Source organism: Schistocerca piceifrons, chromosome 2, assembly GCF_021461385.2.
Source record: "Schistocerca piceifrons isolate TAMUIC-IGC-003096 chromosome 2, iqSchPice1.1, whole genome shotgun sequence".
NCBI lineage: Eukaryota > Metazoa > Arthropoda > Insecta > Orthoptera > Acrididae > Schistocerca > Schistocerca piceifrons.
Window position 1 is genome coordinate 450,739,268 of NC_060139.1, and position 20,446 is coordinate 450,759,713.

Below are 20,446 nucleotides of genomic sequence, written 5' to 3' on the forward strand. Positions count from 1 at the left end.
CAATGTATCTAAACAAAATCAAAAGACAGACTAATGATAGCTGTGCCTGTGGCAGTGTGGGTACATCAGAACACACATTGTGGAACTGTGCACTCTATGAAGATGTGTCAGGTAATGCATGCCAGGTATTAAGTATGGTGGATCCCAAAGCAGCTCTAAGACTGAGTCTACATCTTGGACGATACTGCAACCACAGAATTCAGGAAGGCCAAGGAAGACTTCATGAGGCATTCAACCATAGTCAGCATGCTGTCATTCAGGCTGGACACCATACTCTGCAGATAGAGTGAAGGTAACTGTGGTTGGTGACCTCTGAATGAAATAGTTTTCCAAGAACATACATTTCATTGTTGCAAGTGATTGTGAAAATGTGGACTTTAAGATATAACAGTGATGGGTGGAATTGACTGCTATGGTGGAAACGTTGCTGATGTTCCGCCAGATGCCAAAGGAATCCAGCAGAAAAAGGCTGTTGACTGGGGTTGTATGAGTGCAGATCCAGTAGTAGAAAAAACCATCTACAATAAGTGAACAAATAAAGAACAAATTTATAGGGCATTAGTAGCTGGGTAACTGGTCAAGGGTTTTATTGTAGTTTTATATTAGTAGAAGTAATTGTAGTACTCAAAAAATTAAGTATCAAGAATAAGTAGTTACTATATACATTTATTACTATCCAAGGAAATGTACTCTGTATGGTCTGTTTTAGCTTTTGAGAGAATAGGCTGTAATTATGAAGAGTAAATAAAATAAAATGTCCATGAAAATACGGAAGGCTATCCACCACCTACAGCTGAAGAAACTAAAAAAGCAATAAGTACTCCAAAAAACAACAAAGCCATTAGAGAAGACTCTATTACAGCTGAAATTATTAAATGGTCTCAACCAAAAATTATAACTAACCTTCAGCTCATGTTTGAAGAAATATGGGGAACTAAAGAGATACCTTAAGACTGGAAAGTGGCTCTCATCCATCCCTTGCACAAGAAAGGTGATAAGCATTGCACAAGAAAGGTGATAAGCAAAATGTAAATAATTACAGAGTTATATCTTTGTTGCCAGAGGGTTATAAAATATTTTCAACAATACTACTAAACAAGGTAGAAGCAACACTTGATAGCCGTTTGGGAGAATATCAGAGTGGATTTAGAAAGGACAGATCTTGCTCAGAGCTGATTTTCAACATAAAGTCCATATTTCATCACAGACATGCAAACTCCAAAGATATAGTTGTAACATTTATAGATTTTAAAAAGCATTTGACTCGGTTGATAGGAATACTAGATAAAGTGATCAGAGAATTTGGCATCAAATCTAAATTAGCAAACCTCATTCATGAAATGCTCACAGACACCAAATCAAAAGCAAAGTTTTGAGGTGTAATATCAAAGGTATTCAACATAAACACAGGTGTAAGGCAAGGTGATGGCCTGTCTCCACTCCTCTTTAACTGTGTACTAGAGAAAATAGTAAGAGAATGGAAACAAAAACTAAAAGAACAGAAGCTATCACCAATCAGACTGGGAACTAAAAACAAAGGTATATAATTCACTGTTTAGCATTTGCAGATGATTTTGGCATTACTTCTGAAAACCTAACAAAAGCTGGAATACAAATCAATCTCTTAGAAGCAATAGCCAACAAAGCAGGTTTAAGAATATCTGTAGAAAAAAACAAAATTTATGACAAATATAAAAATGCTCCAGAATCTGTGGCAACAGATATTGGCCAGAAAAGAGGGTAAATAAATTTAAATATTTGGGAGAAATCATCCAAGAAAATGGCTTAGAAAAATTTGCTGTAGAAGAAAGAATACGTAAAATGGAGAGAGCTTATGGAATAACTAGGAATGTCTACAACAAAAGGTGTCTGTCTAAAAATTTCAAGATACAGCACTACAACACAGTAGTAAAACCAGAGTGTAGCTATGCAAGCTGAACCACAAATTACATAAACTTGAAGTTTTAGAAAGAAAAATCATTCGAAAAATACTTGGGCCACCAAAAAATACAGAGGTATGGAAATTAAGAGGCAATGAAGAAGTTTATCGCAACATAGAAAACATAAATGAAGCACTATGAAAGAGGTGACTGCTATTATTTGGGCACTTATACAGAATGAACAGCAACAGGTTAACCAAAAAGATTTTTAAATATCTTTGGGACACGAAGTCAACAACGGCCTGAATTCAAGAAGTTAGGAAAGGTTTGGAAAGAAACAACATAAGTGAAAAAGGTGCAACAGAAAGAGAGATTTTCAAGAGAAAAGTGTTAAAAATGGAAGGATTCCAAGGCAGGACGGAGAAGAGGACAGGGTCAAAACGGCCCGAGGAGAGAAAAAGGATACATAGTGAAAAGATGAAAGAATACTAGAGGAAAAAGAAAGAACAACAAAGAAGGAAGCATTGAAATTGGTGCGTGGTCCTTAAATGACCCAAACAAAGAAAGAAGAAACTCTTCTCTAGCAAAACTGGGAACTGCCTATCCAACACATCCTGCAGTCTCACAATCCAACTGACCTAAACCTCTGATAATATGTTCCCACTGCCTCACTGTGCCTTTTCCCTTCTCTCTTCTGTCCACATTACTCCTTCTCCATCCAGGTCATGCACTGCCTCCTCTGACAACACTTCTCCCCCCCCCCCCCCTCTTGCACTCTCCATGTGGGCATCCTCCCTCTCCGCAACCCCTCTCCTTTTTCAACCCCTCTCCTTTTTCAACCCCTTTCCCTTCTCTCCTCCTCCCTATCTCCCTCTTCATCTTCACCTTTCTCTCCTCTCCCCCTTTCCTCTGTTAGGGTTTCCCCCCCCCCCCCCCCCCCAGCCGTCTTCCTACATACATTGTACCTTCTGTACTTTTCTCGTCTTATTGTCTGACTGCAAAGTCTTCTACCCAAAGATCTGCCTTTTACTTTATCACCTCCTTGCATCCTTCCCCACCCCATTGCCACATCCATCAGCTCAGGGAACTGCTTTCAATAATGAAATATCAATAATTACTCTTGACTTGGTCACGAGATCTGTTTGGTTGTCCATGTGTTATGTTAATGTGAATGTGTATACTGTTGCTTGAAAAAGAACTAGTGCTCGAAAGCTTGGATGAATGCTGTTTTCTGTTAATATTTCTGTGTTCCACACATTGACCTGCTATATGTGAGTGGTTGTTCCTCCCTTGTTTTAAGTAGTACTATAATTTTATATGTTATAATCCTGAAAAGTAAAAATATATATCCACAAGGAATTACCTGAAGAACTATGTACAGAAGATTCTACAGGATAATTATTCCAAGTAGTTCATCATAAAAAATAAAGATATTGCACACCTGTAGAACAGAACCCTCTGATAATAAATAAAGTAAATTGCCTATTACAGATTAATATAGGTAATTATTTACTTCTTTCTTAATAAAAGTCCTCATTTTATGAATAAAACTCTTCTATAATGAGTAGATCATTTCTAACAAATATTTCTTTACTTAAGCTTTGAATAGAGATTCTTTATCTCCTAAGTATCTTATCTTCTCTGAGAGAGAGTTAAAAATTTAGGTGCGTGACAGTAGGGCACCTCTTTGCACCACTATCAGGTTCTTAAACTGAAAATGTGTGAAATGCTCTACTCACATTGCAGCATAAAGTAGCTTTTAGCTTCCAGTGCTGAAATTCATAAAATATGTTAGATAATAGTGTTTTTTATAAAGCTGCTTATATCACGAAGACTATTAGTTGGAAAATGTTACTAACATTTGCATGTATTCCTTCTATAAATACTAACAAACAGCTAATTTCACTTCTTCCTCTGAAAGGTATTCTGGAATTACAAATTGAGAACTGTTTATTTTTTGTGATCAAGTATTGATTAGTAACAGCTGCATCATCACTGAGGCATATGTATACTTGCTAAAGTTGAAATGAAATGAATGACAGAATTTGAATCATTATAATAAACTGAGTTCTAAAATGACTAGATAAATGAAATACAATTGTTACAAAATTACTATTGGCCTGTAAGCATGACAGCATGACACTAAAGATCAATTCCACAAAAGTTGCCATTGAGCATATGTGAGGTTGGCTTCAGTGAACATAAAATGTGAGAGTGAGTGTAGCAGATCAAATATCCAATAACTATGAGTTCATGCTCAAAGCACAGCTTACCAAAAAGACTCAGATTTAAACAAAAGAATCAGTTAAACATAATAGTTCATCGTTAGGCATTCAGATCCATATAAACATTCTGGTTGTACCACTGTGTTGTAGTGTTTTAATTTTGTTTTTATAGATACACATTTCTTGTTGTAAATATTTTTGGTCAAACCATATGCTCTTTCCATTTTGTTAATTCTTACATATATTGCAGATTTTTCTAGTCTATTCTGTTGTATAGTCTCTCCAAGATATTTAAATTTATTTAGTCACTCTATTTTACCTGTTTGTGTTTCTATGAATTTTGGCACATTTTTTTTATATTTGTCATGTATTTTTTTTAATTTTTTTTAGCTGAAATTTTGAGACCAGTTCTGTTTGCTATTTTTTCCAGAAGGTTTATCTGAATAACTGCTTCTGTCTGGTTTTCTGAAAGTATTGCAAAATCATCCACAAAAGTCAAGCAGTTTACTTAGATTCCATTTGTTTTCCTTCCCAGAGTTATTGGTTCAGTTTTGTGATTTTTTAGCTCCGAATTCCAGATCCTTACAATTTTTTCTAGAACACAATTAAACAGCAAAGGTGATACACCATCACGTTATCTAACAAGAGTTTTTATTTCAAATGGCTGTTTTTTATTTAAATTTTAAATTGTAGAGCCCTCAGAACCAACAAGCACCTCTGGGATCATTATTCCTCAGTCAGCAACAATATATAATTGTCCATCCACTTCATTTCTACAAGTTTCAATATTCGCATACGGAAAAAAAAGTTACTACGAAAGAAAATGTTCTCTGCGCTGTTTGCACCAACCTCAGCACTGAAGCAGTGGGAACATGAACTTCCTATGATGACTCGCTCCAAGACTGACAACCAATGGATCACGCATGAACATTTGCAAATTCCAAGTGAATGCTGCTCACTGTCTGTTTACACCAAAGTGAATGCTCTGTTCAGTGTTGCTCGTTCATTGCATTCGCTTTGGCATAAAGGCATCTTTACAATTAGGTTACAAGTTAAATTTTGAAGATTGTTAATGAAGGAAAATGAAGTAAAAGGAAGTGAAAATGTATGTCGATACAATAATTAACAGGGAGCAGGGATATTGCTCATTTGTGTTATATTAGTATTTATTGTTGAAAAGTAGCTCACAATAGCATATCATTTAAATGAATATGTACTGGTTCACACATTGTTTACAATGTTTGTGCATTATAGATCAAAGCTGTTCATAGAGATGGTGTACTAAGCATTACCCAATGCTATGTTTTCTTATTCAGCACTAGAACTACTTGTAAACATTCATACTGCTGGTATATTATATCCCATTATTAAATGTTATATAAGAATAAACACTTGTTTGTTATTAGATAACTGTATGTAGGAAAATCTCCTTGTGCATTTACCATGAATTCTAATCTTTCAGTTTTATGGAGGTATATTGTCATATGTTCCAGCAAATCTAAGTACTCACCAAAGGGCTGAGTATGTAGTACTATCACATTATTTTCTATACTTTTGCAATGTGCTTAAGTCAGCCAGCTGTTTTTCAGTGGCTTCTTTTTAAATATGATTTAACCTGAATGCTTTCATGAATCTTAAATATTTGAAACTAATGCAAAATTTTCTAACCACAAAAAATATACATTGAACGTTCAATGTCTGTGTCCTTCTTGATTTCAAACACTTGTCTCAGGAGACATATACCTGTGGAAGACTCAGGTGCAAAACCTGTCCACAAACGACCTACCATATTTGCACTTCCTACCCCATCAGGGCACACCTACAGTATTGCTGAAAGAAGCAGTGTCATTCTACTTGGGTATGGCTATGAACAAATTGTCCACTTAGATGTATTCCAAAATGTGTCCACTACTATCCTAAAGATATTTATCAGAATATTAATTTCAAACCTGAGAACATCTTAGCTAATGATGAAAGTTCTAATGTAGTGCTTTAATTTGTTTGTAGAGTGGTATATTTACAAAAACCATAAACAGCACATTTTACTTAGGTCAGTCAGGGAATGATTTTCACTCTGGGAATTTGTTGCATGACTTAAGATGCATGGTACAGTTCTGTTTCAGATTACTTTAAGATTTAATTATATCTCAAAAATTCATGAAAATCCACCACAGTAATGAATCCAAAACAAAATCCAAAGAACAACTGAGATATTTGAGACATGTGCTTGAACTACTTATAAAATTTCTTGTAATACAAGCATAATTCATTGTCGATGTGTTTAGTTACCATTTACACTATTAATTTATGAAGCGTTACAAACTTTTTGCAGTGTTTTTGCATGACTTGATTTCAGTATTAATGTTCAAAAGTATAGCTGTTTGTGAACATCCGTAATAACTAATGAATTACAAAAAGGTGTGTAAATTTGAAAGTTTGGTTTTCATATTGATAATTAACATATAAATCCATTCCAAATTTAATATTAACATTTTCACAGGGTTTATACAACATTCTTTACATTTTTACATATACATTTTTCCAATGTCTTTTCACTGTTCTTAAAAGTTTATCATAAGTTATCAAAACAGTTTGTATCATTTATTTATGAGTAACTATTTTGAACTTTCTCCAATAAAATTTTTCTGGGATTGTGTCCACATCGTCAACCAATGTGACCGCATTGTCAATATATATATAAAACTACTGATGTTTCAGTCCCTGTTGCAACAGTTTTACATATAATGACAATGCGGTCACAATCCCAGAAAAATTTTATTGAATGTGACAATGGCCGTGGAAGGCTATGTTTATATCTTGAACTTTATTTGTTATAAGAACTGAAATTAACACAAAACAAATTTCATTAGATTTGCATTATGTAGTGTATTATAAGCTCTCTAAGACAGTTATATTACAATTTCCATCATCAAACTGTCGTCAAAGGCCAGGTATCAGTTGTGAAGCATATAGTGTGCTGTGTCCCTTGTGATTTTGCATTTAGTAATCTACCTGCTCTGAACGTTGAGTAGCTTGATTTGTTTCCTTTTTAGTAATAAAATTATCCTCTTATATCATTGAAGTGTTTTTCTTATAAGTTTTCAAAGTCTTCTGCCAGTTTCATCAGAGAACACGATACTGCCAACAATTAATTATTTTCACATGTAGAACAAAATTCAGCATATGTTGAGTCAGACAGCAGATCAACAGAATCCATAGATAAATTTTATTTTTGAAAGATGATAATTCAATAGTTAAATTTATCTTTGACAATTATTATCTTTGATGGTCATGTGAAGCTTCTACCATATCGACTTTTCATGGTCATTCTCTGATGCCCAACCTGAAAGTTCGTAAAACTCAGAAGAACCAGAAGCATCTCTGGCTCCATTGAAATTATGGACAAAATGCTGAAGTTTTATGAACTATGACCTTTCAACTTAGAAGGTTTACAGTAATTTAGTTTAAATTATGCAAACAGCCTTTTTCATTTTAACTTTAATCTATTCATTGTAGTGCTTACAAAAAGAAAATTACATAAACATATGTATTGCATCATTATGGTTTACAAACCATTTGCTTGCTTCACCTGAGGTATTAGATAACAACAGCATGTGGTTAATAAAAAGAAGGCACAAGGAATCCCTCATCACATTTTTCTGTCTTTGTGTGAAGGCTTATCTCAGGAACTACTGTAGGTATTTTGACACAGTTTTAACTAAGAAACAGACTGAATAATTAATAAGGTTTGTTTACACCATTTATAAATTTTTCATGCAAATTGGCTGAACTATGATGTATTAAAGTTTCCTGCTGCATTTTTCTATCGCTTTGTAACACTGCTCTGGACAATATTCAAGTTTCAGTGGCATATCTCCCATATTCAAATTTGTGTCATTTGAATGCATTTTTATAAGATGACTTGTTCAGTTTAAGATTTTCCTAATCTAACATTTATTTCAGTGTGTGATAGCTCCATTATCTTTTTCTGGGTGATGAGTTTGGCTCAGGTTTTTTTTTTATGTATAAAGAGTTTGTAATCACTGTAAAGTGGATCATGCAGGTAGCATTGGTCACTGAATGACATAAATTTCTTTTGAGCTTCTCTGTTGTGTATTTTTTGCCTTCACAATAATCTTCTCAGTCACAATACATTTTGTCTTCACAACAATTATATTACAGAAAATAATCACACCCGCTACCACCATCTGACACATACTACATACAGCAACTGCCAACTGTGCTTACACCAAGCATTGCACAAACATAAATATCAACCAACAATACATTTCTTACAGTAGTTATTACAGCACAGTTTATTGCACAAATAGTCATAATAGCAAAACAGAGAGTAATAACATTCATATTATTAATAACCAAATTACTTGATTCAGTTACTATAAATTTTATGTACAAAAAATTTAAAAGTTGTAGTTTAGATATACATAATTACTTTTCCAATTTACTTATTATCAAAATCATTTAATCCATAATAAATGAATGCAGGATATCAAATTTACATTGCTCACATTTGAAAATTAATTTATCTACATTTTTGCTACTGTTGTTGCCAATACCCAGTGATACTGATAGGATTCATATAAGACAGCAGACTTGATCACATCACAGCATGTGACTGCTAATGTCAGGAACTACTATACTGAATTTGACACAGTTTTCACTAATAAATAGACTGATTTATGAGAAAGGTTTGTGTAGGCCTATACATATTATAAATGTTTCATGCCAGTTGGCATGACTATAATGAATTAAAGTTCCCCGCTGCATTTTTTGGCTTCGTGTGAAAGCTAATCTGAGGAACTAATGTAGTGATTTTGATAGTTTTCACTAACAGATGGGGTGATTCATGAGGAAGGTTTGCATATATAATTTACAAGCTGTCCAGCGATAGATACTTAGTACTACCAGAGGAAAGATTGGGCAAGGTGCTGGTAAAGTAATGTAAAAGTAATTCACACGATTATGAATGTGAGTAGATTAGCAGCACCTGTAATTTGTTTTTAGCATGTCTACAGAAATAATTGAAAACCAGGAGCCAGAAAACATTCCTCTCTACATAATAAACACAATAAACAAACTAGAAACATGGTTCCAACTGAATTGATTAAGATTGAACATCCCCAAAACCCACATAGTCCAGTTCAGAACAAAACAGTCAAAGCCCCAAGAAATTAAAATAACTCACAAAAATCAGGATATAGAAGAAGTAGATTCTGTAAAGTTTTTAGGGTTAAACCTAGATAAAAATTTAAATTGGAATAAACATGTTGACTACCTGTTAAACAAATTATGTAGCTTTGCATTTGCTATGCAAATATTAGCTGGTGCAACAGACATGAATACAAGGAAAATTGCATACCACAGCTACTTTCAATCAGTTGTAAGGTACGGTATTATTTTTTGGGGAAATTCAAGCAATATATTGCGCATACTAAAGCTACAGAAAAGAATAATAAGGAACATGTGTACCGCCCATCCAAGGACATCATGTCGCCCACTATTTGAAAAACAACAGTTATTAACAGTTCCCTCCTTATACATCTATGATATTATCATCTTTCTACATAGCAATTTAGAGTTATTCGAGAAAAACTGTTTCAGTCACTCATATAACACAAGAAACAAAGACAATTTTATGCTTCCCACTCATCGGTTAAACCTATATGCGCAGTCTCCTCAGTATATGGCAATGAAAATCCATAACAAGCTAAAAGGAAAGAATGTTCTGAGTATGTAGCTAGAGAGAGACACTTAAAACAAAGCTATATGATATACTTGTCAAACATTGCTACTACACTGTTGAGGAGTTCATGAAGGATGAGCCGAACATTTGAGCAGGATAAATTTACATATAGTCTTGTGTGTAAGTGTAGCTGTCCTTCACAAAAGGGAGGAAAGAAAAATAAAAGTTTATATTAATGTTAAAATTCTTTGTATCAATTAGGCCTAAGTTGTGTTATCCATTTTTTGACGTGTCTCCTGTACACTAATCATATGATTAGGAATTGTATGTTATGAGATGAATAAAACACTATTCACTACTATTCACTATTCACTAATACCTGCAATGGCTGCTCCTGTCTGTTAATGTATAATTTGATTTGCATCACTTCTCTTAATGCTCTTCTTCATAATATGTTTAATGGAAAACAATGCATCAGTAAAATCATGAAACAATCATTTACAGTGGACAGAACAAAGGAAATAGAAAAATTTCAGTCTCTCATGGCTCATGGGAAACAATCGACTTCAACAGTCCAATCAAAGGAAGAAGGGGATATTGCAAAACCAGCCAAGAAAACTGAAGAATCTGATAGATTCCAAGAATGTAAGTTTTTATCATTTCTTATTTTTCTAATAAAGGTATTAATAGGAAAAACAAGGAATAATTGTATACGCTGAGAATACTTCATGGCTATTGATTCATGTCACTCACTTTGTGTTTGACCACCATCACCTGCAGGGTATGATGAATCTAACTAATTTAAAGTAAAGCAACGTATGCTGTTCCAAGTCAACTAAAATGGTTAGGCACATTATAAAAGTCTCTATTAGTCACAGAATGTTCCTGTCTACCGCTCATCCCCCTTCTCAACCCATCAAGTTGCTGGATATGAAAATTAAGAACTAAGAATCTCAAAAGAAGACCCATTTATACGCTCTAGTTTTGTCTAAGTTCCAAATACATAAAATTGATGAAGTAGTGATTATATGGACAAAAATTAAGAACTAGAAAATTTCCCCTTTTATCTTTGTCACCGTCTTTAAGAATACACATTCATCTACAGCAGACACTTAACAAAACAAGTTAATTTAGCATTGATGTTTTTCCTCGTATTAAAACATCTGTTCGTATTTTTTTCCTTTTTCTTTTCTTTATTTTTCTTCTTTTTGAATTAGTTCATAAAAATTTGTACTTGGAAATTCCTTGTCCCTGTAATTTATGTGAATTTATTACATATTACAAATTTTTAATGATGTTGAAATCATGAAACATTCTGTATTTATAGCTAAACAGCAACTTTAAGGACATTTATCTGCCTTTCAACATCCCCCTACTTCCTATTTATTTATTTATTTATTTATGTCCTGAATCTTTGTGGTACATATACCATACCTTAGATGTTGGACAAAATGATATTACATTGATATACTGTTACATTGGTGTATACATTACATTTATAAGTTGTTACATTTTTATATTGCTATATTGTTACATTACATTTTTATATTGTTACAACCAACTTATTTTTCAAGATACTGTGTTACTGAGTAAAAACAGTTTTCCAAGAGATATGATGTTACAGATTTTTTAAAGCTATGGATTTTGTTTATGGCCTGTAGGTTACTTGGCAGCTTATTAAACAAATGTGAACCTGAGTGATATATACCTTTCTTGCACAGTGTAGTATAACAATGATGTCTGTATATGTCACTATTTGCCCTTGTATGGTGTTCATGTACAGATTTATTTTGAATAAATACATTTCCATTTTTTAGCATGCTTTTTTTTAGGAACATTACAACTTCTAGTATATAGATACATGGTATGGGTAGAATCCCCAGTTCTTTAAAGAATGGTTTGCATGATTTTCGGCTGTTGGCATTTTTCATTACCCTCACAATCCTACATTTCCTTGCAGATGAAACTCCCAACTAACATCCTTCTCTTCAATGCACCGACATTTTCCTGTACCACAACAGTTTGGCCCTCTGTAACTGAGCTCTTCATTTCCACATACTCTTCTAACTTAATCTTGTTTTCAAACTAACACATAATTATATAATCCTTACTTCTAAACATGGTAAGACCAGTTAACTATAAATTTAACAGCTCTCTTCATGGTCATTTCCCTCCTAGTCTCTAATAAAGAACTGGGCCATGTGATAGATTAAGTCTAATAATTTGTACACTATGTACCATGAACTGTTCATATTGTTTGTGGCATAAATAATGACTACTTTTACTGGTACTTAATCTGTGAAAAATCTGCTATTATTATTTTACAGTTATAAATTCCTCTTGCACTACCCATCTAATAAGAGAATAATAAATGAATATATTATATTTTTGCTGTATCTATTCTTTGATCAAATCTAAAAGAAAACCATTATTACTTAAATTTAAATAATACTGAAATCATTTTCTCATATTTAAAGTTTAGGAGAAAGGTAAATTAATCCTTTTATTGAAGTTTTCTTTAAAAGCTATTTTCTATTAAATGTTATCAGCCTTTTAGTACATAAATAAATAATAAATAAGTATAATACCACACAGAAAACATAAATTAATGTAAATCTCCTTCAGCTGTTGACTCCTAATAAACTTAAATATATTGATTATAGACTCTGTAACACTACACCTTTCATCAGTTTGCACGTTCTTCATGTTCTGCGGGTCCTATCATGATGTAACAAGCTACTGAAACATTCCTGTTCTCATATAAGACATAAATTAAAATTTTATTTCACATGTTGCATTGTAGTTGTAGCCGCATAACATTTCTGACTCTGTATATGAGGTTCACTTACCTGGAAGGTACCAGGAGTTCATATTCTCTTACATGTGTTATGTGTATATGTTTACTCATAAACAGTGTCGAAGTTTTAGCTCTATGCTGTGTCATTATTCTACTATCACACATGCCCCATTCCACAGTAGTGACCCAATAAGCTTTGCACCGCAATTTTACTGTTAAATAGAAAATCCGTCATGCCAATTATGCCATCGAGAATGCTGCCATTACAAATGGTACAACCTCACCATTTCTTCGACAATGTCAACAATGTCCCTGAAGAAGTGCTTGTGAATTCTATGAAGAAACTGTGTGCAAAATCGCTAAATATCTGCCAAGGCTTGGACAATACTACAGTGCTGAACAACATAGTGACAATGTCTTCATTGTTTGCCACATCTTTGGACCAAGCTCACATCACCGCTGATGTGAAACAGCAAACTGTGCCACAAAGAGTGTCAACTTTACTGGGTGGCTTCATGGTAAACATTCCAGATTTGACACCAAGTGAATCTATTCCTGGTATTTCAGGCAAAGTGGAGCAGAGAGCCACAAACAGTGGCCACCCACCTCCATAATAAATGTTAATTTAAGTGCCTTCAACTATCGCACAAGACAAAACATTGCGTGTTACAGTGCTAGTGATTATGAACATTATGACACTCGCATTAACGACATGAACCATACGGACACCTTCCACAGTGGTGTTGTAGCTGAACAACAGTGGCCTGCACCATACCAGTCCATTATCTGTTTTGTCTCTCATCTGACAATGAACCATGGGCTCAAGGTTAACATCACCTTTCAGTACCTGTGCATTCTGATTTTTGAAATCTTATTCCAACCATAGCGACTAAATGCAAGATCTGTGAGAGATATGACATCTCTGTTATCCCAGCCACAAATAGTCATGCTGGGCATCATAATTGACTTGCTTCTGGTCCAGAACTGTACTTCGCAATTGCATCACCCGCACCTAGCACCAAAACCAACTATGGACTCCGATAATACATTCTTCATGGCCTTGCCTTGGCAATGTCAGAAACCGCTTCCTCTTGGTTTGAGTGATGTCATACCCACATCAGCTGCACTGCGAATGACTGTAAGTTAGCACAAACTCGATGGAACCAGACATTCCTCTACGTGCTGTACAGACTAAAAATTATGGCGCAGACATGGCAAAGATTTATTGATTGCATAATGATCAATTTACCTTCTTGTTACACCTATCTTGATGATATCATAATTTTTTTGCAAAATGAGGAAGACCATGATGACCACCTGCAAATCATGTTTGATAAGCTGGCCTCTCATGGAGTCATGATAAATAATGGCAAGTGACAACTTCAGAAATCCCATGTGACCTTCCATGTTGACGCATCTGGGGTTCATCCTTCTCCTGCGAAACTCACCAGGCATGACTCACCCCCCATTTTTCAGCAGATGGTACACTCACCAGTCACCACCACGGCTTATACTGCTGCCAGCCCTGCAATGCCTCCTTGCCTCCTGTGGGCACAACAGTGCAAGGCAACACCACTAACATGCCTCCCTCTTCAAACGCTGCTGCCAAGCCAGCAACAATTAAAGACACTGCCAAGACTACTTCCTTATCTGCTAATGTTATCAGTGGCAACCCGTTAGTCGCACCACAGATGTTGCTCTTTAGGCATGCTGTACACCTTCCAGCGCACCATGCTGACTATGACATGTGTTCCAACACATTCACTGTCACACAGCTGCCTACATCACTTTAGACAGATGACACCCTGTTGCAGTCTCTCCTCATGGGGTCCACAATAGGGGGGAGGGGGGGGGGGTTGTTCTGTGGTAGCTCTGAATCTGTAAATGGGGATTGCTGCCCCATGAGGGAGTGAGAGTTGGTACACTCTTTACACTCATAATGCTTACATGTGTTATGTATAGGTGCTTACTAATAACCAGTGTGGAAATTGTATCTCTATGCTGTGTCACTATTCTGCTATCATGCTGCTGGTACCCCATTCCACATACTGTATACTGAAAACAATTTTGTTTCAAATGACAAAAACAAGTTTTGGGGCAGTAAACAATTCTTTAATGGATTTATATTTGTTGAATTGGAAGTATCCTAGATTGGTGATCAAGTTTGCACATCATTCTTATTCACTGAACATGCCCTAGGTTTGTTTATTTTTGGAATATGCTGCATTCTTACATAAACATCATATTTTTACTTTTTTAAAATAGAAACCCAACACACCTTATACTTTAATTTTCTTCATTTAATCATAAAAAAACTGAGTGGTTTGGCCTAACAGCAGCACTTGTATAGAGTTTTGACATTGCATTCAATTATCTGTATTACTAAAATTTATGTTGTATATAACCTATAATGAAAAGAGATTAACACAAATAATTTCACATGTGACAATGAGGTCAAGAAGAGTTATAAATATGTTTTCAACTAATAGTTTGGTCAGTTGCAAAACTATTCTATTCTGAACTTTGTAAAATACTGTATATCTATTCAACAATTACTATTACAATATGCAATTCTTCATCAAAAATAAATTTATACTTCATTTGCCTACAATAATACTACCTCTAATGGCAAATTCCAATACATACTGAAGACTGGTAAATTGAAAATTGTTTGAATTAAGAACAGCCAGTTCCATCATCTTGTAAGATTTTAGTAAATTTCTTTCATCAGTAGGCTGATTATACTCCTTGTGCCATTATACAATGACTAGTGTAAGTTTAAAATTAATGTGTGACTATACTTATATGTTTACATAACAAAATTATCATATATCATGATATTTAGTAACCAGATGGAACATGTAGTATGATAGGAGATTTTGATCTGTTACATTACAATATACATTAACAAAGTGAAGTAAATTTTGGAAGCTACACAATACAAAAATTTACTGCTTCTTCAGTTACATTGAATAGCTGCTGTTTTATCTTATACTGCTTGAGCACATACCTTTAATATACAGGAACAGTTATCTGTGTGCTAGGAGAATAAAGACCTGTTTCCAGTAAGCTTCCAATTTGCCATGGAGCTAACTAGTATATTAAATCCTTGAAACTAGGGTTGCAGTTTTAGCATAACTACTTTATTAACAATACTTAAATGTACATAAACATGAAAGAACATGAATAACTTGAGAACATTAAAAATGAAGGAAAATAAATATGAGAACAGAGAGTAAACAGGAGTCAGAGATTATGCTGCAATGATTTTGTCTTCATAGCACTTCACGAGTATGCCTCCCCCTCCCCCCTCGCCCTACCAGTACTAATGGTATTTTCTAGTAAAACTGATGTGACATCCATATCAGATGAGGGCAGATGGTGGGAGAGGGACTTCTGCTAAGGCTGCTGTAGATTCGTTAGACATTTTGTCCAGCATCCACTGTGGCTTGTCCGGTTTGAGATGCTGTCACAAGAGGTGAAGAAAGCAGGTTTAAAGTGATTAATGGAACTCATAGTTGAGATACCTTAAATGTCTTACATTTCATATAATGACTGTATACGGTCCATCATACAATGGCTGCAGAGGCTTTTGCACAGCATCATGTGTGACAAAAACTTGATTAGATTTCCAGAGGTCAGTGAAAGTGGAAGGTTGGAGAGTATGCTGCTCTCTGGTTGCAACTGGACTTTGTTGGCAAATGTGTGAACATAGCTTTTGAACAAAGTCTGGTGCCTCAACAAGGTCATTAGGCATGTTGCCAAAGAATTCACCAGGCAATCAAACATTTTGACCATAAACCAGTTTCTTTCTGTGGCATTAAGATCTTTGTTGATAGAAGCGTGGGGATCCAGAAGGACAATTGGTAGAGCTTCTGTCCAATCTTGTGATCCATTACATCATAGGGATACTTTTAATTGGTGATATAAATGCTCAACTATGCCATTTTCTGCTGAATGACATGCTGCACTTTGAATATGCTTCAAGCCTAATATACCAGCAAGTGACTAGAATAGTCATGATTAAAATTACCTGCCTTGGTCAGTGGTGATACAGAGAGCCACTCCAAAATGAGCAACCCATCTGTGAAAGAATGTAGTTGCAACTATTTCAGCAGTGGCACCAACCACCAAAAAAACTTTAGGCCAATAAGTGAAGTAGTCAATGGTAGTTAGGCAGTAGGCATATCCTTCAGATGGTGGTAAAAGCTCTACAATGTCCATGTGCACATGTTTGAGGTTCAAATGGCTCTGAGCACTATGGGACTTAACATCTGAGGTCATCAGTCCCCTAGAACTTAGAACTACTTAAATCTAACTAAGCTAAGGACATCACACACATCCATGCCCGAGGCAGGATTCGAACCTGTGAACGTAGCGGTCGCGCGGCTCCAGATTGAAGCGCCTAGAACCACTCAGCCACACAGGCTGGCTGCACATGTTTGAATAATTGGTTAGGTGAAACAGATGTACCAAGGGATGCATTGACATAACAGGTGATCTTATTATGTTGTCATGCCACATACTAATGCACGAAAGCTTTGCAGTCTCTGTCCATATTTACCCACACAAAAACTTGTTTAACCAGCCTCACCATACTCCAGACCCCAGGGTGGGACAAATCATGCAGTGACAAGATTTCCTGATGATAAAAATTTACTGTTCCAAACAAGCCTGAATTTAATGTAGAAACATCAAAATACAACAACATGTTTGAATAAGGTATCTGGATGCAATGAGGCTGTAGGCCAGATGGATGTACAAGTAATTTTTGCAGTTCACTCTCATGTTGTTGGGCCAAGGTAAATGCTTTGCAGTTGACGCTGCCCAGCACTGCATACATGGAAGATTGTGTCTGCTGGTGTATTGAGTTCCCTATCAATATGGACAACATGTGTCATGAATTGCTCTATGTAGTTCAAGCATCACAGATAATGTGGTGATGCTGTGTCTTGTCTGTGATGAAAAGCATAAATAGTGGCTTTTGACCAGTGACGAGTGACCAGTTTAAACTCTCAGCCTTCATGCATATGTTGAAATTTCTTTATGGAAGCATAATCTGCAATAACTCACAGTCATATAGTGGCCAGTTCTGCTTTTGCAGAGATAGTTTCTGGCTGAAGAATGCCGGGAGCTGCCAATGTTAATCTATTTTTTGTTGCAGTGTAGCACTGTAGCTGTTGCTAAGAGTGCAGCCTCTGTGATACCAGTCTTCACATTGTTAAAGTCAGTTTCTACTTCGCTATTCCACTGTAATTTGTCACTTGGTTCTGATGAACCTCATAAGAAGTGTTTCAGTGGAGCAGCTAGCAGTGCATGGTTGTGCATGAAATGGTTTTAAAAGTTAGCGAGACCGAGAAATCTTCACAACTCATGAACTGTCATTGGCTGTGGTAAGTTGTTTATGGCTTCCACTCTCTCTTGTCGTTGCCATATTCCTTGGGTATTAATTGTATGAGAAAGAAATTGAACTTCAGATGCTCCAACATGCATTTTGATTGATTGATGAGCGAACCATGTGAACACGTGTGAGTAAAGATTTGATATAAAAGTTCCAGAGCTGGACATAACTAAAACATTGTCAGGATAGATGTAGCATAAAACACTGTCAGTATAGATGTAGCATAAGTCGAGATCGCTTATGACTTCATCCATAAAATGCTGGAATGTTTAGATAGTGTTGCATATTCTAAAACACATCCTAGTGAACTTGAATAGGCAACAGGGTACAGACAGCGGTCTTAGGTATGTCTTCTGGAGCAATGGGTATTTGGCAGAAAGCACATAACAAGTCTATTGTTGAGGAGTCGTTAACCATGGATACTAATGAGAAGTCTTCAACATGCAGAACAGGGTACCAGTTGGGGATTGTTCTGGCATTAAATTGTTGGTAATCACTGCATGGTCACCATCTATTGGTTTTCTTTGGAACTATGTGGAGATGTGACACCCAGCTGCTGTCTGACAGCTCTTGGGACCATATAAAAGAAAATTATTTCTTCACTAGCTTCAGTTTTGCAGGTGGTAGTTGATGAAGTTGAGTGGGAATCAGTGGTCCTGACATGGTTAGAATATAATTCATTGTTGAGTGCAGTACATGTGCTTATGTGGGTAGCTATTGAGTTATCTCTAGGAAATATTTAAAGAGTTCTAAATACTGAGAGTCGCCAGTATTCGTGTGTATGGCAGTGCTGTCTACACAGCATAAACATCTATGGTCAGCTAAGTTAGGGGTTGTATCAAGAAGGCAGCAGTGATATAGGTCTGTTAGCAGGCTGTACAATCATAAAAAGTCTTCTCCAAGGATGGGGTATACTACATCTGACACAGTGAATTGCTACACAAACTCACAATGATGTCTTAAATTCAATGAAGGTATTACACACCCATATGTCTTAGCTGTGGAATCACTGGCAGCATAGAGGTGACAGTCATCACTGCTACAGTGAGGCAGTCGAAAAGAAGGGTATACAAATATGTCAACACCTGTTTCCTCTAAAAACTAGAATTTTGTACAATGTTCCATAACAAAAAGCCAACAGCTGCCATCTAGGAAGCCTGTTGCCATAATTACTAACTTCCAAAGACATTTTCCATCTCATGTGGGGAAGAGCATTTTTCAGCTTCAGAGTCAACTCTTCTTTGGTACAAGCATACCTTTGCAGATGAAGGCAAACTGTGGCTTCTCCTCAGATTAGAGATTAGATTAGATTAGTTTTTCGTTCCATAGATCCGTGTTGAGGAGGTCCTCGTGGATGTAGAACATGTACTTTCTTTCTTTCTTTCTTTCTTTTCTTTCTTTTTTTTAAAAAGCTGAAATAACAATACTTATAGTATGAATATATACAATACATTATTTGTTTCTATTAAAAAATTCGTCAATGGAGTAGAAGAAGTTGGCCACTAGTAAGTCTTTCAGGCTCTTTTTAAACTGATCTTTATTTGTAACTAAATTTTTTTATGTTTGCTGGCAAATTATTGATGATGAGTGTTCCTGAGTAGTGGACCCCTTTTTGAACTAAAGTAAGTGCTTTTAAGTCCTTGTGCAGATCATTTTTGTTCCTGGTATTGTATGTAGGAACTGAGCTGTTTGTTGGAAAAAGGGATATATTATTTAGGACAAATTTCATTAAGGAGTAAATATACTGAGAGGCAGCAGTTAATATACCCAGTTCTTTGAAGAGGTTTCTACAAGACGTCTGTGAGTTTACTCCACAAATAATACGTATTACACGCTTTTGGACTCTGAAAACTTTTGTTTGACTTGAAGAGTTACCCCAAAATATTATACCATATGACATTATGGAATGAAAGTAGGCAAAGTATGCAAGCTTTTTCACTTCTATGTCGCCTATGTCTGCTAACACTCGAATTGCAAATACAGATTTGTTAAGACGTTTCTGCAGTTCTGTGGTGTGCTCCTCCCAACTGAATTTATTATCAAGTTGTAATCCCAGGAATTTAAGACTGTCAACCTCTTCTATCTGCTCTTCTTCGTACTTTATGCATATGCTGGGTTGAAACCTCTTACAAGTTCTGAATTGCATATAGTGTGTCTTTTCGAAGTTTAATGTCAGTGAGTTGGCTTTAAACCATTTATTAATATCCATGAAAATATCATTAGCAGATCTTTCTAGAACTACACTCGACATACTATTTATTGCAATACTTGTGTCGTCTGCAAACAAAACGAACTCTGCTTCTGGCAGTGTAACTGATTAGAGAACGTTAATGTACACAAGAAAAAGCAATGGCCCTAAGATGGATCCTTGTGGGACACCTCATGTAATTTCTTCCCATTCTGATGATGACAGATGACTTAATTCACTAGTCACTTGCA

At 35.5% G+C, this 20,446-nt stretch overlaps 1 protein-coding gene across 1 annotated transcript in view; it reads left to right on the plus strand.

Annotated features, from left to right (window-relative positions):
• Positions 1-20,446, plus strand: part of LOC124777782 (UPF0193 protein EVG1) — a 144,835-nt gene that overhangs the window by 87,700 nt on the left and 36,689 nt on the right. The window contains exon 3 of the mRNA XM_047253293.1: positions 10,314-10,454. Within this exon, the coding sequence (XP_047109249.1) occupies positions 10,314-10,454 (141 nt within the window). The remainder of the gene's footprint in view (positions 1-10,313; positions 10,455-20,446) is intronic.